Below are 25,019 nucleotides of genomic sequence, written 5' to 3' on the forward strand. Positions count from 1 at the left end.
AAGCCCAAAAAGCCTCAGTACTTTATTTGAAAAACCAAATATAAATACTCTTTTCTCTGACCTACTATTAAATACTAAATGTGTCAAGGATACAGCACACAGTACATGATTAAAAATAAAACAGCTTATTTATTTTAAATGTTCATTGGTGGGATGCCTGGATGGCTCAGTGGTTGAGCGTCTCCCTCGGCTTGGGTCATGATCCCAGGGTCCTGGGATCGAGTCCCACATCGGGCTCCCTGTGCAGAGTTTTCTTCTCCCTCTGCCTGTGTCTCTGCCTACCTCTCTCTATGTCTCTCCTGAATAAATAAATCAAAAATTAATAAATAAATGTTCATTTAACATTTCAAAAATATAGTAAAACAGAAAGCAAAAATAAAAATTCATACATAACTCTATCTTCCAAGATAACCACTAAGAATATCTGGGTTCACACCTTTAAAACCCATGCATATAAGGACTGATGTTATTTTACAGAAATGGAATTATATATATAATATGTATTATCATTTATATATTATATATAAAAACATTATTATTTATATATTATAGACATAAAATATATTATAAAATATAACAGTATTTTGTAAGCTTTATTTTTCACTTAAATGTGTTTTCCACAGTGAATACCCATTTAATAAGAATTAGCCAGTAGCAGTGGTAGTAGTAAGAAAATTAGTAGAAGTTTTCCAAGTCTAGACAGTAACCAATATACAGAAGGCATTTGTGAATGTTTTACCTGAACAGATCACGCGTGACTCTAGACCCAAGTAGTCAAACCATATTATCAGTTTGGTTAAAGTCACTTTCCTAACAGTGGTACTATAAGGTTACTACCTTACAGAAATACATACATTAATTGACTCTAGAGTGGTACTGCTTTGTTCTAATAATTAAAAGTATGTTTTTAATTAACTGTACTTAGTAGTTTTTTAGGACTAATATTAATAAGGTGGTTAGGGATACTATATTCTGGATAAAAACACCAATAATGGAGACAAGAGTCACTGCTCTTTGTATGCTGTTGTAAGCAATTACTGGATAGGCTAACAAACTGTCAAATCCTATCAGTTGTTGGTTCATATTGTCTGATTATAAAATTCTGTGATATCCTATAATCAAAAGTACCAATGCATGTGTGGAGAAAATACAAAGATCTAACCAGGAAATTACATTCCCACCCCTCCCAACCTGCCTTGGTTTCAGTTTTAATGCTAGGCCAGGATATAATTTTAATGCACAATCTTTCTGTGATGTGAAATAAATATATATTATGTTAATAAGATAAGTGGCCATCACTTATTGTTCCCTCATCTGTTAAATTTTATATTGCTCTGGATTATCCCAGCACTGTTATCAGTTAAGCATTAAAGCTTCATTTACTGGGGAAGTTAATAGGAACAGGGATTAGTTCATGTCAAGATCATATAACAGTAATTAACATAGCACATTTGCTTGGTGTTCAAATGCTAACGTAGCTTGAATATACTGTGGTCAGTTCAGAGACCTAGTCAAAGCATAATTCTTGTTCTTGGCCTCAGTGTCAGTATCACTTACCAAAGCAAAGACTCGTTAGATCAAGTGACATTCTCTTAGACACCTGTTTCAAAAACGAGCTGAAGTTCCAGACTTGATATCTTGAATACAGAGTATTGTAACCTGATGAGTTTTGGGAAGTTTAGGATTGTTTTATATTTCTTATTTTCTACAGTATAATTTATATTATTTCTTTATAATTTGTATTGTTTTTTAATATATTTTCTAAACATCTTGAATTTTAAGAAACATTTTTAAGTAAAAGCAAACTAAGGCAAATTTTATTTTATTTTAATTTTTTTAGCAAAGTTAATTGTTTTTGGAAAACTTCAGAAAAATTACAGAATGTTAGTACTGAACTAGTTATCTCTTATAGAACATATATACCTTAAAACCGCATAGAACATTTTATTTGGATGTAATGCTTAACATGTTTTGGTTTATTTGAACTTTGAAAAGAGTTATGAATGTTGTACCTAAACAGACATTACTTTGATTAGTTAATGGCCTTTTACACTTGGATAAGAAATTCTGCTGAGGCTTTGATTAAGTTTGCCCTGGAATATTTGCAATCCATTTATGATAGAAGTACCATTTCTTTGATTCTTATACTCGTGAATTGATTGACAGTTGGGTGCTGGTATATTAAGGAAACAAAATCGGTTAATGTAGCCAAAACCACATTTTAGTTTTTCTGATAGAAGGAGTTTATGAAAACTCTATAGTTTATTTCTTGACTATTATATTTGGTGGCATTAAAATCTGTTCACTACTTGTATTACCTGGAGTTGACTAAACCATTCACTTTTAGCTTATCATCTTTGTGAAAGAAGTATAGGATTTATAGTGCTTGAATTTCTTCTTAGTTATGGAATGCTTAAAAGAAATAGCCACAGTGCTATTGTTCTGTATTTGCCTGCAATATAGCACCAGAACAATCACGTTAAGGCAACCCATTGTTTAATCCAGTGAGAGAGAGGTTTTTAACATTACTGGTCTGATTCTTGCTCAGTGATTTTCAAACTTTCCTCATACCAAGCCATCTCAGTCACCCCAAGGAGAGGTCAGCAGGGGTTTTTGCTTGTTTCACTGTGCATTTCAATCTCTCAGTGGTCCCTTATTAATAGATTTTATTCATTCTCCCTTTTGGTTAAAATTTCACTTGAAAATAGAAAGTTTCCTGGTTGTAATGCATTAGCCCCTGAATTTAAGGAAATAGCCAAAGATAAGACCAAGTTTTATGAGCAAGACAATATAGACCAAGATTTCAGATTTACTATAGTGAAAAATTGGAATGAACACAGATGTTCAGCATCTAATACTATGGTGCCATTAAGATCCTGGTTTTGGATAATAATAATTGTTTAATGTGTTCTTAGCATATGTCAAGTATTGGCTAAGAATTTTACTGAATTCCCATTTAATTCTTTATAAGCTTGTGAGACAGTTACTAAAATTGCCTCAATTTTGTGGAAGAGAAAACTGAGGCACAGAGAAGTCACATATTTGCCTGAAGTTACATGGTTGATAAATGGTAAGACCTAAATTTGAGCTCTGATCTAACTTTGAACATTTTATTCATGTTTTAACTGTTATTTAGGAAAATGTTTGTAGTATTTTATAAAGACTAAAAAAGAAATATATTTTTAAGTATGATTCTAATTTTGTATAAATAAAATATACTTCAAGGTATATTAATATATGAATATATAACTGTTATGAATACATATATGTATAGTCATATATGTTACTGTATTAAATCAAGAGAAAAACAGCTTAAACAGGCCTGCCATAACTGGAGTGCAGCAGTGTACTTATTCATAGTGTTTTAGTATATAAGTGAGACAGAAGGGAGTAAATAATAGATTGAATAATTAAAAATTCTTACCTCCCCATCAGAATGACTTTGTACCACATACATGCATTCTTAGACTCATGGATGACCCAGGGTTCACTTTTCCAGTTTCTTATCTAATGTAGAAATGTAGTCATTCTATAAGTAACACTCATTAAGTATTTTGTGTACCATCCCCTTTCAGCACCAGTGATACAGAAGTTAAAGACATAGTCCCTTCCCTTAAGGAAGTTACTGTTACAGACCAGATTGTATCCCCACCAAATTCACATATTGATATCATAACCCCTAATACCTCAGAATGTGATTATCTTTGGAGATAGGGTCTTTTAGGAGGTAAAATGAGGTCATTACAGTGGGCCGTAATCCAGTATGATTGGTGTTCTTATAAGAAGAGATTTGAACACAGAGAGATATATGGGGGAAGACCATGCGAAGACATGTGGAGAATATGGCCATCTATAAGCCGAGGAGAAAGACCTTAGAAAAGAGGAACCCTGCCAACACCTTGATTGTCTGTCTAACACTAGTTGAATAATTCTGGGCTCAAATTTAGGTTGTACCATTTATTATCTGTGTGACTTCTAACTTCCCAAATTTGAAAAAAGAAATTTGAGTTGTTTAAGCCACCAAATTTGTGTTACTTTAAGGTGGTCCTAGCAAAATGTTACAGTTATATTTTAGTAAAAAATACAAACAAGCAAATCAACAACCATATTGGTGTGGTATTAAGTTTAATAGAGAAACACATCCAGAATCCTTTTGGTACAAAGAGGAGTGGTGAGGATTATCTAGCTTCCACAGCCAATTTCTTTTATTTGAAAGAAATGACAAGCAATAAGGTTCAGTAGTCTGCTTATAAAATCAATAGTGTTATACAAGAAATATCTATTGAAAACTTGTGAAGTGTTAGCTGTTGTTAGTGTAGTAATCATAGTAGAATATATAAGCATATCAAGCCACTACATTATACATCTTAAGTTTACACAATGTTATATGTCATTTATATCCCAATTTTAGAAAATAAATATTAAAAAAGTTAAAGCTCATATGCAAGTTTCCATACTGGCACTAGAGTATATAAAAATTAAGAAACAGTTCCTGTTTTCATATATTTTATCATCTGATAGAAAAGCCAAAGCCCTGGGACCGATAACCATAATGTAGTAATATAAGCATTGTGAGAGGTACATCATACCCTACAGTAATACAAGAAATATATGTGTACTGCCCTTATATCCATAGTAAGGAGTCCTGAATCATGGTACTTAGGAAAATCATGAGATATCTATAGTGTTCTAAATTGTCACAGTTGTAAAATTGAAAAATTAATCTTGCCTCAGGAAAATATATTAACAATGGAAATCTATCTTGGTGATTTCATTATCTATATATATGGTCCTTCTGATATCCAGGTCTCTTGATTCTCTGACATTTTCTACTTTAGCGATTCCTCTAGTTAACTTAAGCCACCAATTTTCATTCATGTCCTAGACCTTGCCATTAACTACATTTCCTTCACAATCTTGTTTCTAAGCACCTCACTCTACTTCAAGAACCACTGCCTTTATCTCCACTCTCTCCCTACTACCTCAATTCCATCAATCCTTTAACCACTCCCTACCTATCTCCCAGCAACCTCAAATTCATTGATCCAAATACCTTTTCACTGTCCTTTGGGTCCCAATATCGTTACTTCCCTTATCTATTCTGAATTCCTTAGTCAGTTATTAGTCAGTATCCTTTATATACCCTCAGTTTCTTTGCTCATCTCTCATTTCATCATATTCACTTAACTGAAACCACTAGTTTGGATAAAATCTATTGATTTTATCCAGACTAGTGCCCACACCTGTGCCCACACCTGAAGGTGGATGTGACTGGAAGAAAACCCGCAACCATACTAATCAGTGTCACTTTAAATTCATGACTATTAATCTCAGATGTATTCTTAATAATGACAAAAATCTGCTGTATTTTTCTAGTGTGTTTACTTTTCCACTTTCCCAGAAAGCCACTTATATCTTCTTTTTTCTCCTTAAGCCTCTAATAACTTATTTCCCATTTTCAATGTCAGCTGATGACCTTGATTCCTCTTTCATTCTTTTATGTAGGAAATGTGACAGAAATGTAGGCCATAGAGAGAAAAAAAAAAACAGAATGGCACTCATAATTCCTAATTTATCAGCAATTACATTAAATGTAAATAGATTAAACATTCCAATTAAAAGAATCGTAGAGTAGGGATGCCTGGCTCAGGGGTTGAGCAACTGCCTTCGGCTCAGGGCATGATCCCGGGGTCCAGGGATCGAGTCCCACATTGGGCTCCCTGCAAGGAGTCTGCTTCTCCCTCTGCCTGTGTCTCTGTCCCACCCCCCTGAATATTAAAAAAAAAAAAAAAGAATTGTAGAGTAGATAAAATCATAATCTGGCTATATGCTGCCTATAACAGACACACTTCAGGTTAAAAGACACAAATAAATTTAAAATAAAAGTGTACAGGAAGATACATCATGCAAACATTGTAACCAAATGAGAGCTGGAGTAACTGTATGTACTACTATTAGGTAAAATAGGCATTAAGAAAAAAGGTATTGACAGAGAAATTAAGGACATTTTATAATGATAAAAAGTTCAATCCATCAAGAAGGTACAATTATAAATATGTATTCACCTAATAGTAAAGCCCCAACATACATGAAGCAAAAACTGTCAGAATAGAAGGGAATGATGATAAACAATTTAACAATAATAGTTAGAAACTTTGGTATCCCAGTTTCAATAGTGTATATAACAACTGCACAGAAAGTCAACAAGAAGCCTTGAGCCACACTATGTACTAGACTCAACAGACCTCTATAGAATATTCCAGCTAACAACAGGAGGGTAGAAATTCTTTGCAAGCCCACATAGAACATTCTCCAGGATAGACCACATGTTAACCCATAAAACAAATTTCAATACTTGTAAAAGGACTGATGTCATACAGAGTATATTCTCTGACCAGAATAGAGTGAAATTAGAAATGTATAACAGGAGAAAATTTGGGAAATTCATAAATATGTGGAAATAAATGCACTTCTAAACAACAATCTCTTGATTAACTCAGTGTCAACTTAGGGAACTTACATTACATCTGCATAATCCTTATTGCCATATAAAATAAACTAGTCATAAGAGTGATGTCCCATCGTATTCATAGGTTCCACCCACACTCTAAAGAAGGAGATCATACAGGTCATGTATACCAGAAGGCGGGTATGTTGGGGGCCATATTAGAATCCTACCTAACATACCATCCCTTCTCCAGTCTTCCTCTCCTCTTCAGCTCTCTTCTCTCAGATGCCCAGACCTCACATGATCTATCAGCACATCCTTTTGACTTTGACTTCTGAAGGTACCCAGAATCTGAACCTTTCTTACTGTTTATACTACTGCTAATCCCCTGATCCAAGCCACTATCCTTTCTCACCTGGGATAATAAATTTGTTTTCTAATTAACCTTTTTGCTTTTGCCCTTGCCCTTTACCGGTCTGTTCTCAACACAGTAACTAGAGTAAATCCTGATTAAACATAAATCAGATCATGTCACTCTTTTGCTGAAACCCCATAATGATTCCCCTTTGGGTAGAAGCCAGAATCCTTATAATGGCCTAAAGACCCTACATAGTCACCCCCACCCCACCACCATCTCATTATCTCTTGCTGTTTCTCAGACTCCTCAGGTGCCTTTATCAGGCCCTTTGCATTTACTGTTTACCTTGCCTGGATTCTCTTCCCCTGGATATTTGCATAGCTCACCTTTGTCTCCTTCAGGTCAAATATCAGGGTATCCCTGGCCACCCTGCTTAAATTCCACTCCCCCTACCACCTTACACAGTACCCCCTACACCTTACACTTAAATTTGTTGTTTTTTGTTTGTCCCTCATGCTAGAACATAAGTTCTATGTGAGCAAGGCCTTTGGTGACTTTGTTTCCTGCCGTATTGTCTATACCTAGAGCAGTGTCTGGCATATATCATTGTATTTAGTAAATATCCATTCAGTTGATAAATGAACTTTTAAAAAATATTTGGAGGAATGTATGATAACAGTTTTCCCAAGTTGAAATTATCTCTCATTTGTCTTAATATATAGAAACATATGTCCTGTTTTGTAGATTTTATAATAATGAATATAAATAACCGAGTATAATTATCTCCAATAGGCTTAAAGAATTATCAATATTACCCTTTTTTAGAACTTGTCTTTTTTATTCACTGTTAAGTTCAGGCTCTTTTTACCCATGCATTTATTCTTGAACAGTGGGTCATTTAGGTCTTTAAAATTAAAAGCTAGTTGGCCTTACAAACTTTTAAATGCAGTATTTTAGGGACGCCTGGGTGGCTCAGTGGTTGAGCATCTGACTTTGGCTCAGGTCCTGATCCTGGGGCCTGGGATCGAGTCCTACATTGGGCTCCCCAAAGGGAGCCTGCTTCTGCCTCTGCCTATGTCTTTGCCTCTCTCTCGCACTATATCTCTCTGAATGAATAAATAAAATCTAAAATAAATAAATAAATGCAGTATTTTAGAGGGCTTACAAATTAAAGATGATGATACTCAGTGAAGGTAGAACTATATTATTTAATGCTCCAAATTGGGAAGTTTGGACATAATTTACTGGAAATGAGGAATTAAGGGTATCAAAAGTACAGCACTTCTAATTTGAGGGTAAGTTTATTAATATTGCTAATTGTGAGTATTCTAAGTCTTGATAGTGTGCTTTACTATCATGTTCAAGGGTGTTTCATTCTCTCTTACTCTCTCTTTCTGCATGTGCCTTGTATTTGTGATTGTGTGTGTGCAATTTCTCCCAATAATCTTTTCTATTTCAGAAAACTCTTCCTTTGGTTCTTTGTTCTTGGGCTCTGTTCATGCCAGGCCCTACCCAAAACTTGACCATAATATAAAACTTGTTTATACATTTTTATTATTATATCTAATTAAGTAGAGTATCAGATTCTATTTTTATTTTTGAGCATGAGTTGGTTCTTTATGTGACTTTTTTTTAAAAGATTTTATTTATTTATTCATAAGAGACACAGAGAGAGAGAGGCAGAGACATAGGCAGAGGGAGAAGAAGGCTCCCTGCGGGGAGCCTGATGCAGGACTCAATCCCAGGACCCCAGGATCATGACCTGAGCCAAAGGCAGATGCTCAACCACTGAGCCACTCAGGTGTCCCTTATGTGGCTTTGTTTTTAACTTTTGTTGATTAACTTCTTTTGTTTTTCTTAGCTTTTTTTGTTTTTAGCTCCTACTGATGTAGTAACTTTTGGTCAAATACAGTTTTTAATCTCAAGTAGCTGGGCCTTGGAGAAATCATCATATACATGTTCTTAGGAATGTTAAGTAGCTTCTCATATTTTCTTCATCTATTTATAGAGCTAATTTCTATTACTAAGCTTTATTATTTGAGTTAAATAATAAAGGGATGTAAGAAGCACACATTTGATTTTGAAACTGAATCCCTGTTAGATTATGCCTGTTGAAATTTGTAATCCCTTTCACCTTCTCACTATATAAGCTTTTCTTTTTTCTTTTTTTTAAATAATAAATTTATTTTTTATTCGTGTTCCTTTTCCTGTTCCTTTTGACATCTTTTCCTGCCTTTGTTACTTCCTTTTTTTTTTTTTCCTCTCTCTCTCTTTGGCATGAGTCTCACAGAAGATAAACAGAGTAGAAGTTTCATAAGTAGAGTAACTTTTCTCTTTTTTTTTTTTTTCAAAGTAGAGTAACTTTTCTCTCTCAGCCAATCAGTGCTTTAACTCTTGTTGTCCCCTCTTTTGTCAACCAAGGAGTACTTGGGAAGGGCCATGGGAAAGAATATAGTAAGAGGTAGAAGCAGACTTAATTCCACGTTGCAGTTACCCATGCCTGTTGTTCCAGTTCACAAATGGAAAACCAGTCCTACCTGGAACAAGAAGAACTTCTACAGTATTAATCCTGTGTTAATGATTTTGTTAAATCAGTCTCTGCTAAGACAGAGAAGAGAGTACTTTGTTATATGTAAGAGATTTCATTACTTAATCTATACATAACTTCAAGGGCGTTATGGGAAAGATGCTCTTTCAACTGGACCAGGGAATATCCAGCTAGGCCACTACCTGCACTGAGCATGTTTAAGAAAGGAGATCTGGCAGGAGCAAGGGTCATTTTCAGTTCAGTTTTTAAAGGTGCAGAGGGAGTTTCTTTACTGTTAAGACATTTCACTATTCAAATTTGATAAGGAACTAAGGAAATATCTTGAAGTTATTCCTTTAATGAATGATTCAATTAAATTTAATCAATTTGTTTTTAGTAGACACTATTCTAGAAACCTTTTAAAACACTTTTAAGAATACATGTAATATAAGAAAATCTCCTAAATTCCAAAAGAGGCAAATGAAGAATGAAAATCATGAATGGGACCATTAAAAATGAAGACTGGACAAAAATTTGCCATCGAGACTGGACAAAACCTATTGTAATGACCTATATGCTTGCCTGGGGTTAGACTAAATTTGGCTTTAAACCTTCTAATGGTCAACGAAAAAATAAAGTGAATTTTTAAACTTACTATTAAATGAGTAAAAGAACAAACCTATTGCTCAGAAGAAGCGAAACTGTTCTTGTTACAAGAACCTGAAAGGACTTTCTTCAAGGAGTCCATGTGAAAATGACCCTGTGTGATCTAACAAGTAACACTCTCAATAGCAACTTAGAGAAAAAGCAAGGGTGACTATTACAGAGCTGTTTCCTATGACACGTGTCAGCGCAGACTGATGGTATCATGTGGAGCACTGGTTGTTAAGGGACTAATTCTGTGAAGTATGTTGGGCCCGGTATGCTATAAGTTGCAGACCCTCCTTCTCAGCTAGTCTGACTTGATTTCAACACATATTTTAGAAAATCTAGAAAATGGATTATATGTTCATCAATCAGTTCCTAAATGTTTTTTTTTTTCCTCAGATGAATTCTGTTAAATATTTGGTGGCACTGATGGCCATGTTCCAGGAGTAAACTTTTTTTACTCCAGTTGGATACCATACTTTTGTGGAGTGCACAGTGTGAGGTTGGATTGACTTCTTTTGCAATCTGGAAAGCTAAATAAGGGTACTGGCCTCAAGGGAACATCCAGCCTATGGAAGAGCTGAAGATGTGCCCTAATAAAAAAATTCAGCCTAACAAATTCTTTGGACTCTGCTTTAGTACTCAAACAAATGGTAGCAGAGTTCTATCACACCCTATCTTGTGGTCAGAGTAAATTTAACCTGGCAGATTTTTCAAGCTTATTTAACTAGATGCCCAATTGGTAGAAAAGCTTTGCACAGTCATAAAACTTTATCTAGCTTTGGGCATTGTGACGCCTTGGTTTATTTTTAAATCTACTTGCCAAATACATATGGAGAAAATGAGGGGGAAGAACTCACTGAGTATTGGACTGTTATTTATAATCCAGCTTAAAATTGAAGGACAACCTACCCAAAGTTTGGTGACAGAATAAATGATCTGTAGCCCTTTTCTTCTGGCAGGAAACAGTTAACAAAGACATTCCTTTTTAGTGATAACAAAACAAAACTTATGATGCCCTAAAGCTGAAAAAAATAATAATAAACTACTTGTCTCAAATGCTGAGAATTGCATGCTCTAGCCAATAAAAGTTGGCATGTTATTAATAAAAAAACAAAAACAAAAAAACAAGTTAACCCAAAATGAGGCTAGAAAATACCCTCTTATACCTCACAGAACACATTTTTACCATTCATCAAGAGCCTTCTTACTTTTTTGACTTGCAGAATTAGATGCTGGTTCTGAGTAAACATCAGTGTATATCCAAAGAATTTCCCAATGGGAAATAGTTACAGAATACTAAAGTTTATGTTATTGTCAAAGACAAAAAAAATGCTTCGATTTTGTGATGCTCATTACTCTGACTTTTCCTATTAATAATCTGCCTAGAAGTCAGGTATCCTTGCTTACTGACAATTACTCTGTGGTCACTCAGTGATGATAATTGATGGTAATGAGATGAAAAGCAGAATATCAGTTGACTACACCAGCACTAGAAATCAGGAAATTCAGCTTCTGACCTTCACTCAGTCAGTGATTTTATGATATTTGTCATATCTTTTGAACATTTTGTATCTCAGCTTCTCCATCTGTTAAACTGAGTTTGTAATAACTGCCCTGGTCTATCTCACAGGAATGTTGCATGGACAAATTGGATAAGTGTAAAAGTGCCTTGGAGGTAAAGCCACTCTGTGAATAAAAATTAGTGTGATGGAGCTACTGAAAAGTATGTTACAGAGGTTAGAATGGTTCGTTTCTGCAGGCTTCATGAGTAGATAAGGCTTCATAATGGATTCCTGTCAAGCAAACCAAACCCATCTTATCAGTTCATGACTGTATAATATTTAATGGAAAAAAATCTCTTTACAAACATTTGTTACCTTGATACAAATGTGCATTAAAAATCATTCAAGTTTTAATTAAATAAAACCTTTCTAAGTAGCTGCAAAGCAGTCTGTTAATATCCAGTTGACAGTTTCCATAGTCTATTTGGAGGGGTTATAAACATTTGATATGCTTAATAGAGTTAAGAAATAAGTAATGAAACAATGTGTGGGGAACAGAAATTGACTGCAGTGTTTCCTCAGGTAATAATTATTACCATTTTTAAGACTCTGGCATTACCAAATTAAGATTTCTCTTTTGTTTATTTTATAGAAATGTCAAATTCTTGTCTCTGCCTAAACCATATATTTTTTTCTGGTTACTTCATTTTCTGTTAGAGTTAACATCCTCATTCTCACTCATAATCATAATAGACAGAGCCACTCATTGCAGCTCAAAAAACATAACCACCAAATCTCTTGAAGATGGAAAAAAGTGGGGGAAAAGGCCTTTCTCGAAAGAATTCCTTAAGTGCTTTTTAATGCTCCCTCTTTTTCTCTTCACATAAATACTCAGAGATTTGCTATGTAAATTTACAGCACCCATGTTTTCAACCCTTGAGAAGGATAATTGAGCAAGTATTTAATTGTTTGGACATTCCTAAAAGAGGTTCTATTCAAGCTAACTTTAGAAACTTTTATTCCTAAGCCAACTTGATCTCTTTCTTTCTTCTGGCAGGGGACCATTCCTAGTGGCACTGGGGAAATCTTGGCATCCAGAAGAATTTAACTGTTCTCACTGCAAAAATACAATGGCCTACATTGGATTTGTAGAGGAAAAGGGAGCCCTGTATTGTGAGCTGTGCTATGAGAAATTCTTTGCTCCTGAATGTGGTCGATGCCAAAGGAAGATCCTTGGAGTAAGTTATCAGAAACATGTTTATTCTGAGTGAACTTTAAAGCATAATAATTTTTGGTTTTGAAACCTTTCCTTCAGTTTTCTTTTTATTTTCTTCTTGCTTGATCCCCTCTCTGTTTTCATCACTGTTTATTATTGTAAAGTAAAACTAAATAGACCTCTGTAGAAGTGTATCAGACTCAAGGAGTTAAGTTGTCTTTGGTTTTGTCTTACTGAGTGCTCGCTTGTCTAGTGAAAGTCTAGCCACTGTGGGGAAAAAATAATTTACTGTGGGTGTGCTACCTCAACAGGACCCTGTTTGCTCAGGAATGAAGAGGTCGCACAGGACCACACACATCAGAGTTCTCAGAACTGACACCTTCACTGTTTTAAATTAAATTCCATAGCTTTTATAAGAGCAGCATTTCCCCATTTGTCAGGGTTCAAGCACAGGGCACAGATCTCGTGAAATACATAAAACGTGAGGCTTATAAATGATATATTTTTCTTAAATGCATATAATGTTTAAAAATATAACCTATTTTATGAGCATATACATGTGATAGAAAAATAAGCACCTTTTTTTTCTTTTCAAAAAAAGGAGTAATTTAGGAGTCAGATATATAATAAATAATGAATGAATGAATTTCCTGCTCTAGAATACCCTGTTTGCAATTTACAAATAAAGGGTCCGTCATTTCCTATGGGTGACCAAGAGTTGGAATTTTATTTTAGAAGCATCCAAGGTGCCTGATGTCATATGAAGCTCATACAGCTAATATAAAGGATAGAAATGGCATTGCTGAATTCTAATATTCTCTCTATAAAAATATAATAATGAAATTTTAATTCATATCTTGAGAGAAAAGCTAGTATGAATTTTGAATACATAGAATTTCAGATTACATCTTTAAATGGGTCTAAATCTTTGAGGACATTTAAATTGTAAATATACTACATGAAATACTTCTATATTATTAATTTGTACAATATATTGGGAACAAAAGAATAGAATGATATAGGCTGTAAATTCCCAGATGACAAGTAATAAGTTGAATATATATTAATATTCTTTTAGTATATAAATATATTCTATAAATTTTAGAATAATAACACAAAGTCAGGTAGCAGTCTTTGAACCAGATGAGGTTCTAGGAAATGGAAATCTTACCCTCATTGCCTTAGAGATGGGTCAGAAATTCACTACAGAGACAGATTCTCTGGATTGTGTTTTAGTTATTTGATTTCCTATTAAAGAAGGAATAGTAATCTGTCTCAAGGATAGAAAGGGAAATAAATGCCAAAAACCTTGAGAAATGATTTGGTTCAGTGTAATTTGTTGTACATGTTCATGGTGATCTTTTTTGGAGCTAAACCATCATTTCTCCTCAGTATCCTTCAGTGTGAATTTTGGTATGGCATTTTCTAAGGCTAATAATTTACTGTGTAATTTTATTTTAACAATTTTTATTATGAAAAATATTTCAGTCTACAGCAGTTAGAAAATACCAGAAAATGTAAAAAAGAAAATTTAAATGGCCTATGTATTTAGGAATCCTAGGCAATTTTTATTACCTTAGGATATATTTTCTTCCCCGTTTGCTCTTTGTAAGTAATTCATTTACAAAGCTGTAACCATACTTTATCTGTAGCATCCTCTTTTTTATGATAAATATTATGGAAATAGTAAATTCCCATTTTGTTAACTATTCTTTAAAAATAATGTTAAACGGACTCTATCTCTCTCAATTCAAAGAAATGATTCCTTGCAAAACCAGTTTCTCAAGACTTCTTTTACTAATTAAAATCTGGCCCAAGTCTTCGATATTGCTATTTTTAACCCTAGCGCCATTGTTGACTAGAATCCACACTTTATAATTCAAATTTTAGACACTCATTTGAGTATGTGCTTAGCGTAGTCATAGCTGATTTCCAGAATCCTAAACATGTGCTAAACTGATTGGATTACACTGATTATGTTATTGCTTCCATAATGCACCAAAGCATCGGTTTGTTTTAATTTTTAAATGTTTTGCCCTTCCTCCACGACATTTTCTTTTTTTTCCTCCATGACATTTTCAAGATAATACTTGAAACCTTTGTAAGTTAATGTTCCCTGACACCCTTTTGAAAGAAAGCAGAATGTTTCTTAGCAAGCACTTAGGAAATGCTTATTACTTTATTCATCACATGTGTAATGTTTAAAAAACACAATAATCATTCTTTAAGTTTATTGATATGTATTTATGGGAAACACACATATTATATAGTGTATCAGTTTAGATGATTTGTGAGTGTGTCCTTAAGTATCATCTGTTACTTAGAGGAAAAGCTCATAGTAAAGACAAAAGCATGTATCTACTTTGGGCCAGTTTAAAAGGGCTATGTTGGTACAACTAGTAAAATAAGCATTTTTGTATTGTCATCTTTCTTTACATCCAAATACCTTTCTCTAACAGGAAGTCATCAATGCTTTGAAACAAACTTGGCACGTTTCCTGTTTTGTGTGTGTGGCCTGTGGAAAACCCATTCGTAATAATGTTTTTCATTTGGAGGATGGTGAACCATACTGTGAGACTGGTAAGATCCTAAAGCCACTAGTTCTTAAGTTTTGAATAAAGATAAAACTTTAGCCCTTATATTCCTATAAAGCTGAAAGGAAATACTGGGCAAAATAGATTTCCTAACTATTTTTAAGGGACATTTAAAACTACTCTAAATATATAGCAAAAAATTATGTAAAATTTTTATGTGACTTCATCGAAACAGATATTCTCGACTTCTTTAAGAGAAATGAACATATAAGCACTACCTAGTAGGAAAATATCTTACTTATGGATATGAATGCTACCAAGTTGTGTAGCTTAAAGCCACCTCTTACACTGTAACAGTGAATTTTGAGTGGTTATAAACGTTAGAAATGATCAACTTTAAAAAAAAAAGAAAAAGAAATTATCAACTTTTGAATGTGATACTGATTTGCTCTTTAAGGCAACTGTCTTGACAATAAATTGGAAGTCCTTTGTTTCTCTTACTGAATGGGAGGGTAACCTTGACTTGGATTGTTCCCTAGTAAAATTATTTTTAATAAACTGGGCTCTAAGGACCAGTCTACTACATTTATCTTAATTACCTGAGCTCTGAACACTTCTTTTCTTTCCCAAAGGCTATATAAAGTGAACTTTCATAACATTTATTAACATTACTCTTACTTAGATATTAGTACCACACATATGTTTCAAAAAATAAAATATTTTCCCTTTGTCATGCCTACATTCACTACCACAGCACTTCCATATGGAGTTTTATTGATGAGCTACCTTGAAATTCCAAGTGTGGTGCTGGAGGTTAAGGAATACAGCACACTATTAAAGGAGCAGTCACCTTCTGATTTGAGGCTAGTCAACATCACTTCACCCTTTATTGCTCACTCAATTCCTTTTAGCTCCTAGCTAAGACCAGTCCAGATCTATGCCAGACTATTAACCAGAAAGCTCTATGAAAATTCCAGTGAACTTATCCCATCTATGGGCTATTTGGGGACAAGATGGCTGTAACGCACCTACCTTGATTCAATCGGAGTATTTCACATTTTGTAATTTCACCTAATTCTTCTGAAGAAAGAGCTTGTTTGTTTTAAAATTAAGCTGTGCAACTGTCTAACATTTGCATTTTGACTAACTGGCAGATGGTCCCTATCTAGTAAATACATATAAAACTATCTAGCTTTAATATCATATTTAGTGTAGTCTAAGAAGTCAGATTTTTTTAACTCAAATATTGCTTACAGAAAAATAAAAAATATTATTGTAGATTTATTTAAATGTCACTTCTAATCAACTTCATCTATTTTTGTTGTATTTCTTTAACGTCCTATTCTTATTATTTACTCAGCCTTTCCCATCTCAAATGCCCCACTATCCATTATCCCAAACCCCAGTATATATTTATTCATTCATTTCTCTCCACGTCAATAGTCACAACTAAATCCAACTCACTCTTTGCTGAATGGCTCTAATCACCAACTAAAATGGTCCATCTTCTTTTTCCCGACCCTCAAATAGCAGCTATGATAATATTTTGTTTCAGTGTGACTCAGATTATGCTTGATACCTCTCAGCTTCCACTTGAGTACTATTCTCCTTACTAAGCCTGCTTTGCCAACCTTATCTTCTACCACCTTACCTTCTGTCACTGGATTCTAGGCATACCTGGCCCTTTTGCTTTTCTAAACATGCTAAGACCCTTCCTGCCTCAGGGCTTTTGTACTTGCTGTTTCTTCTGATATGTTCTTCAGCTTTTCTGTGGTGATATTTGCCTTTTTTTAGTCAAATCTCAGAACAACTGTTACTTCCTTAGAGAAGCATTTCCTAACTCACCTGTTTAATGGAGTGTTTGTTACATACTTACACCCAACTATTCTGTATAGTCACCCAACATGACTGTTTTATTCATGGTTCTTGTCACAATTTGAAATTATTTATTATGACTTATTTTAAAAATACAATAAATGACAACACTTGCTCCCAATGAGAATGTAAGCACCGTAAAGAGAGTAGGCACATCTGTCTTCACCTCTATATCCCCCATCAGTGTCTGGCACATAGTAGGACTCTGTGTATATATGTTGAGCAAGTGGTGCTGAGGAATATTGAAGATTTTTAAGAAAGATAAATCAAGTTGGAAATGAAAATCTGCTTTCTATTGTGGAGTAAACACAAGTAGTAAGAATAGCTACATAAAAGAAAATTGTTAATAAGTTCTAATTTAGTAATAATAAAGAGACTTCTCATTAAAACTGCTTTCTTTAGAGGGAAATTCTATTAGTATTTTATAACTGTAATCTCTGTCAAGTAAATGGTGTGCTCTGGCTAAGGATTTTCAGCCTGAAGTCATAAAATTGAAAAGAAATGGCAGCAAAAGAATAGTGGCTTAATACCATTATGATAGAGTCCAGCTAGAAACTTAGTCATGGCACTTACTCATGGCACTTACTCATGGAAGTTTCTTGTGACTTTTTTTCTTCCCTACCAAGTCAGATACTCTATTAAATGTGCTAATATCAGATATTTCTTCTTGACTTAACGTTCTTTAGTCTTAACTGTTGCTAGTTTTTGGAAGTTTTCTTGTCTTTTGTTAAAACAGTCATGTCTATTGATAACTTCTCAGGGAACAGAGTTGTTCTTGATACATATTTGGACATTTAAGCAGCTGGAGATAAGTGAGGAGTATTATGTGGAAAAATGGAATAAAGGGCGTTAAGTTATGTAAATAATATTTACCCCAAAGGTAACCTGAAACATGCTACACATATACCTCAAGCCAAACATGCCTTCTGAACATTTTCCAGTTACTAGTAACTTTATCTTCATCTTCTCATTTAATTCCAATTTTGTTGGTGCTTTCTAGGAACTATTATTCTAAAGCTTTCTCATGTTTAAATTATGTCTCCCCACCCCCCATCCCCGCCCCAATACAGATTATTATGCCCTTTTTGGTACCATATGCCATGGATGTGAATTTCCCATAGAAGCTGGCGACATGTTCCTGGAAGCTCTGGGCTATACCTGGCATGACACTTGCTTTGTATGCTCAGTAAGTTAACTCTTATTTCCAAATTAGAAGAGCACAATATGGCCAGTTTTAGCCTAAGCACTAAATGGAAATAACAGTTCTTGTGTCTTTCAATCCTTCACACCTAAAAGTATTTTTATGGTGATTCTGAAAATTGTTCATTAAAATTTTTGGCATTTTTTGAATTATTTGGCACAAAATAAGATGCTTACCCCATTAGAGAAAATCCCGTTTTCAATAAATTTGTGTTTTGTAAGGAGAAACTATGTATTTCTTTTTTTTTTCTTTTTAAGATTTTATTTATTCATGAGAGAACAGAGAGAGAGAGAGGCAGAGACACAGGCAGAGAGAAAGGCAGGCTCCATGCAGGGAGCCCAATGTGGGACTCAGTCCCTGGTCTCCAGGATCGCACTCTGGGCTGAAGGTGGTGCTAAACCACTGAGCCACCCGGGCTGCCCAAACTATGTATTTCTTAAAATAGCAAGAGTCCTTTACATTTCTTAAAATTCTATTTTATTGGAGTATTTTTAGTAATTTTTTGAAACATTGGGTGCCTGAAGTAGAAATAAACAATTCTAAAAATCTATTGTTGAATTAAGAATGGAAGCAGACTACATGTTGATTTCACTTCCTTAGCAATAATACATGAATAATTTTTTGAGACTATAATAAACATGTAGTGATTTACCTATGTTGTTTGATATTTTAATATTTTTGGTTTTATTTTTTAACAATGAGGATAGTTGAAGAGATTCACATTTACCCTAAGACTTTTTTAATTGTGAAAGTACATATCCAATAAAGATATTTTGTTCAGATATTTGAATTTTTTAATTAGATTTAATATATCTAATAATTTTCAATACATGTTGTATGAAGGGGAAAAAGTAATATTAATTGAAATCAAATTATTTCCCCAAGCATTAGCTGATTGACCATTAAATTCATCTTGTTTATGTCATCCACCTCTTAGACTTCATGATATCTATAAAATGCAACAAGTTTTAGGGTTTTACCTTCTCCTGTTCTCTGGTAGAGCTGCTGTATTATGCTATTATACTTAAGAAAGGCAATAGGAAAGACAAGACATAAATGTGGTTAATAAACAGACCATATAATCATCCAATAGCCAGATTAAAATTAAGAATTAAAAAGAATTCTCAAGTATGCTATGCCTTTGTGTTTGGGGGCTTGGGAATGTTTGGTACAGCAATTAAATGGCATTTTCGTTTTGAGTACTTTGATTTCCTACAACAGGAGGCAAATTTAAAGCATCAATAAGTGAGAGAAGTTACATTTAATGTGACCTCTTCATGTGTCTATTTTTTTTTATTAGGGCCTAGTAAAAAAAATAATGATCAATGATTTAAATAAATTAAAATGCATTCTAGAAAAAGTCATTCTTTAATGCTTTTGAAAATTATATGAAGTATCAGTAATCATTAAATGTCAGTGTCTAATACAGCCAACTAAAGTGCTTTGTCTTATCCATCAAGTGAAAAATCATTTTCCTTTTTCAGGCATATTTGATAAAATAATGATATTCTTTAAATAATGCTTCTTTTTCAGGTATGTTGTGAAAGTTTGGAAGGTCAGACATTTTTCTCCAAGAAGGACAAGCCACTTTGCAAGAAACATGCTCATTCTGTGAATTTTTGAAAGTCAGCAGTTCAGGGGAGGAGAAGAAATTTGAAGAGAAAGAGGAGAATTAGAATTACCAATTAATTTTTAGATTTAATATTTATAGGAATTTCAAAAAATAATAGTGGCCCTGAAGGGATAAATTCCAGCTTTAAAAACCAAGTCAATGAGGAAATATTTGGCTTCATAAAGTAAAGAGACAGTTTGGCATTTATGATTACTTTTTTCCTGTATTTTCTGCTCATAAAATAACTTTTATAAAAACCAATTTCCTGGTTGACTATTAAATTCATCATAGAATAAATTAGTGAAGAATTAAATTTTAGAATAAAAGCCTCTAACATCTATGCTGAGTTAATTATATTTTCTTTCCTTGTTAGGTAGTTCTGAGTAAATCTGTTAAAGACAATGAAAATTGCCCCTACACTCTATCAATGAATAAAATGTATTTTTAATAGTGCTTATCTTTAAAATAGGAAGTAGTTTAAACACAATTTTATCAGTAGTAGGTGTCTGTTTTTAAAAAACTGTGTATGTACTTTTTTTGTCTTACACCTGACCATTCCAGTCGGAAAGACCAATGAGATTTTCCATCAAAATGTGCCATGCCAAAAAAAGATGTTATATATTTCTCTCATTCGCCCCACCAAAAAGCCACCACATAGCTTATGTTTCAAATTTTTACCTTTTATTACAATACGACCGTTTCTATTCATTGTATATGTTGTATCACCTGTATTAGTCAAACTCCCATTTTCACCCCTTCCCTCATACTTAAGAGAGTAAGTAGAAAAGAATGTATTTGAGAATCAGAGTAAATCAGAGGACTGTATCCAAAATTTTTAAAAATTTCCCCCCTTTTCAGACCCTGAAGCCATTAGATCAATTTCAAATTTGTACTACTGTCTGATAAAGGCTGAGAACTCTCCTTGCAGAATAATTTTTTCTTTAATTCTACATTAGAGAAGTAAAGCTTGGGGATATGATAAAATCTAAGGGTTTTTTTCCTTATAGTAATTCTCTCTGAGTAATAAATGAACCACTTCCAAATGTGATCACAAAGCTTAGAAAGCTTTTATTCCCAGAGGTTGGTAGTATAGGAGGGGAACGTGGTCAGTTACTCAGACTGGCTCGTTATTTATTTTCTTTATTTGGAGAAAAATTATATAGATAATACATGAAGGCAGAGCAAAAATTGAGGTGAAATTATGAATCCTATTGATATTTACCCAGTGAGAAAACAGATTATGACGTTAGATAGTTTTTCTCTATTTCCAAAACGGACAGAAGCCCATTATACCACTAAAGTAAAATATCAGTTCGTCTGGGGCAAGGTGCTTTTAAAGTTGAGACAGAATTCCAAGTCCTTCTTGCCCCGTAGCTCACTAACGACTTCATTTCCATTGTGTGCATGTTTGTTATAGAGGGAGGCTTTAGGCTCTAATATTTGTTTAACCTCCCTAAGAACTTTTCAAGGCATCTGTCCTGAAAGCTGTTAATTTATAGTCTAGGAGATTTATATTATATGCAGATAATAATTTAACTGGGAATAAAAGCATGAGAAGGGTGACATGAAGTGGCTTCACCAGTAGCAACTCCAAACTACCTCCTCACCCTGCATTTGTAGGGAGGCAGGAAGTTTTATTTTTGAAATAAAGTGCTGGAACTGAATTGTGCATTATTTCTCATTGCTGCTGAAACCACCTGTAGAGTTCATGCTGGCTGATGTGCATTGTCACATATCTTATTGTCGGTCTCCTGCTTTACACAGTATAAAGTAAATTGGTGGTTTTGTTTGGATGTAATAGAGATTTTTTTTGGTTGTTTAGTTTTACCTTTGTAGATTCTATGCCAAGATAGTATTTGAAAAGTCAGTTGCATTTGGGTATTTCCTTTCAAGAATTTTATTTGACCTGGATTTCTTATTAAGTTATCGTACATTAAGTAAGGATATCATTTTTATTAGACTTTTCTTTGTGTACATTATTCATGGAGCATAATGTTGCATTCCTCTAAATTTTATCCCTAAAAAGATACCATTGCTTCCTAATTTATCATTTTGTCTTTGTGCTTTGTCCTTCTTCTTTGTGGCAAAGCTTTATATCTGTTGCTAAAACAGTTAATCCTATGAAGTAAATACTGATTATAACCCAGAAGAATCTCTGTATTTTCCAGTAGGGAATGCCATATTTAATACACCAGCATTTAATAACAAGCAGAGCACTTTATTCTTCTGGTGAGCTCCCTGAATATTTATTTTTCTGATTATAAATATTCCATATCAGTAGCATGTTTTTAATTGTTACCTCTTTACTGTAGAGCATTTACTTTTAGTTTTTCTTGATGTATATTTTGGAATGCTGTACTTAGTATAAGACAGATTTAAATTACAGTATATGACTCTTAAACATCCCTTACTTGTATTTCCCAGATTCAAAATACTAATGATAGATTCCAGTTTATAACATTTTTCTAGACTTACAAAGGCTAAATGTTGCCTGCTAGAATGGCAGCCTAGAGAGGTCCCTGCTGCTTATGTTTATAGTAGCGTACATATTTCTTGTTGATTCAGGTTCCATTTAGAGTCTAAAACTAAAGCCTAGTCATTTGGTCACAGTATTAAGACAAATAGAAATAAGAATTTAAATCTTCAAAATATTAGTGTAGCCTATGATTAAAAATTATCTACAACAAAAATGTTTTCATGGTGCCATTTTCAAGGGGTAGTATAGTAGGACCACTTCTATAGAAAATAATTCCTTCCTCTCTCTTGTTAGTACGAATCTAGTGTTATATTAACATTTTTGTGATGTTTAGAGCTTTTTAAATAATCTCTATTGAAAAAAAGAGGCTTTTCCAACATAAGGGAAGGGAAAGCTGAATAATTTCACACAAATCTAGTGCAGCTTCAGTTTGTCATCCTTTTCCTCCAGATGTTTTAAGGTATTGGGTTTGGATTCTCAGAGTATCATTTGCCTTATCTGTTCATCTCTATTTTCTGTTTCTTCACATTATTACGTTTGTATACATCTGTACTGTTTTGCTTTTGGATACATTTTCTAATTAAAAACCATGTGAGAAATGTAATCAGTATAGTAATACCTTAATGTGCACATAATAAATAAATGGCTGCAGTGATACAAACAAGTTCTCCTGGGTTTTCTTTTTTGGATGGCAAGTGGTTTCCAATGAAGGCATCATGGGAATGAAATAGTGTTACGGGATAGGAAAAGAAGTAATGATTCTCAGGAGAATCCCTCTTTTATGATATTTGCCTATCAAAATATCCCAGAAACAAAACATTTGAAAAGAGTGTCACATTTATTCTACTTTAATCTATTTTAATGCTCTGCATGTAGCATGTACACAATACATCTTTGTAAATTAATACATAAATAAGCCCCATTGTTTTAGAAAATATTTGCTGCTAAAACTGCTTGTTGGAATAACCTGTCATATCAAGAGCTGTATTATATCATATATCATACTAAAACAACTTAAGTCACCATCTACATTTTCATGCTTTAATCAACCAGGGTTCATTACTTCATAGTTAACTCATCCTGATCTCATTAGTTAACTTTTCTATAACTAGGTAGGCTCATCTATTCCTCATTTGTTTATTGGTTTGGGTAAGACTTTTTTCCAACTGTATAAAGAGGAATGTTTCTGTTGCAGGCTGTATATTGGAAATAAAAGACAAATTCAAGTCTATTTGCTCACAGTATATTAAACTCCAGAAGCCAAACTTATAAGGGCATCAAGTCTGCATTTGACATTTTAATAGCTGCTGTTTGGTTTCTATCAATCACGTCATTGCACATTAAAATGCACCAACAAAATAAGAGATCTGTCATTCCTTCGTTAAGAAACAGTAATCCAGTGCAAGATTTATAGGCTTAAGACTCAACAGTGTGTGTTCACAATAAATCCCCATTCAGTGCTCAAACCAGAAACAAGCCTCCCTGTCGTTCAGTGTTTTCTGGTCAAAATGTCCCCAATATAAGATTATCAAAGGTTTTCTTACAGAACTACATATAAAATCCTTTTTGCCAGCAAAAGCTTAATTTAGGTTGGCGGTTTCCCTTTTTGCGTACTCTCAGACAAGATCTTGATTATATCAGAAACACATAGGTACTGATGTATTATTAGCGGGCCTGGTGTTAATTAGGGAGAATTACCAGAAATAGTTTGCTTCGTGGGAATTTATTATAGAATCACACTTGACTGATGGCAGAATAGGAGTTGCTGAGAGAGAGCAGCTCCCACTCATAACCACTAATTAATAGGGTGCCAAAATTCCGCAGAGAAGGTTTCATCCCACGTGTGGGAGCCTCACGGGGAACATGGTGCCTTTGCAGTATTTAAAATTTAAAAGAGGAAAGGGGCTAGGACGCATGGCTACCCAACAGAAATCTCAGACTGATACAGTTTTGTGTTGTACTTATGAATGAGAGCATTTAACTCGGGAAGCCCCAAGCCCAAAAGTTTGTGAAAGAATCCCTTTCCCTCCAAAAGTCAGAAGTAGCCTGTATATTTATTACACTAAGGAGATACGCAAAGGCATTTTTTAAAGATTTTATTTATTTATTCATGAGAGACACACACACACAGAGAGAGAGAGAGAGAGAGGCAGAAACACAGGCAGAGGTAGCAGCAGGCTCCATGCAGGGAGCCCAACATGGGACTCGATCCCGGGACTCCAGGACTGGGCACTGGGCCGAAGACAACGCTAAACCACTGGGCCACCCGGGGATCCCCCCCGCAAAGGCATTTTTAACGTGACAAGTGTCTGATTCACTCAACTGTTCATTTTCTGAGAATTTAGAACAAACCATTTGTCTACAATATTATATTACTGAACTTTTACTCTCTCTTCTATGATTTAGAAGCTGTCTGAGTAGGTGGCAAGATTACATCAATGATTAATAAGAAAGGTGTGGCTTCCACACCTTGATTGAACCCAGGGTTGAGGAAAAGCAAGGTGTGTTTAGTGATTGGCACTAATGGCAGAGCACTGGGGGAGCGCTATGAATAAAAGTTGGCCAAAGAGGCAATTCTTTTCCCTGTGCTTGTAATGGCGTGTAATCACACACAATAAA

General features: G+C 34.1%; 1 protein-coding gene across 16 annotated transcripts in view; it reads left to right on the plus strand.

The window, feature by feature from the left end:
- PDLIM5 (PDZ and LIM domain 5) overlaps positions 1 to 23,061 on the plus strand; it is a 212,149-nt gene extending 189,088 nt beyond the window's left edge. For all 16 annotated transcript variants that reach the window (XM_041758599.1, XM_041758591.1, XM_041758593.1 and 13 more), the window contains 4 exons: positions 12,544 to 12,724; positions 15,162 to 15,282; positions 18,182 to 18,297; positions 19,846 to 23,061. In XM_041758599.1, coding sequence (XP_041614533.1) covers positions 12,544 to 12,724; positions 15,162 to 15,282; positions 18,182 to 18,297; positions 19,846 to 19,935 — 508 coding nt within the window. In that variant the 3' untranslated portion in view covers positions 19,936 to 23,061. The remainder of the gene's footprint in view (positions 1 to 12,543; positions 12,725 to 15,161; positions 15,283 to 18,181; positions 18,298 to 19,845) is intronic.
- Positions 23,062 to 25,019: the final 1,958 nt, after the last annotated feature.

The sequence above is a fragment of the Vulpes lagopus genome, chromosome 6 (assembly GCF_018345385.1).
Source record: "Vulpes lagopus strain Blue_001 chromosome 6, ASM1834538v1, whole genome shotgun sequence".
NCBI classification, from domain to species: domain Eukaryota; kingdom Metazoa; phylum Chordata; class Mammalia; order Carnivora; family Canidae; genus Vulpes; species Vulpes lagopus.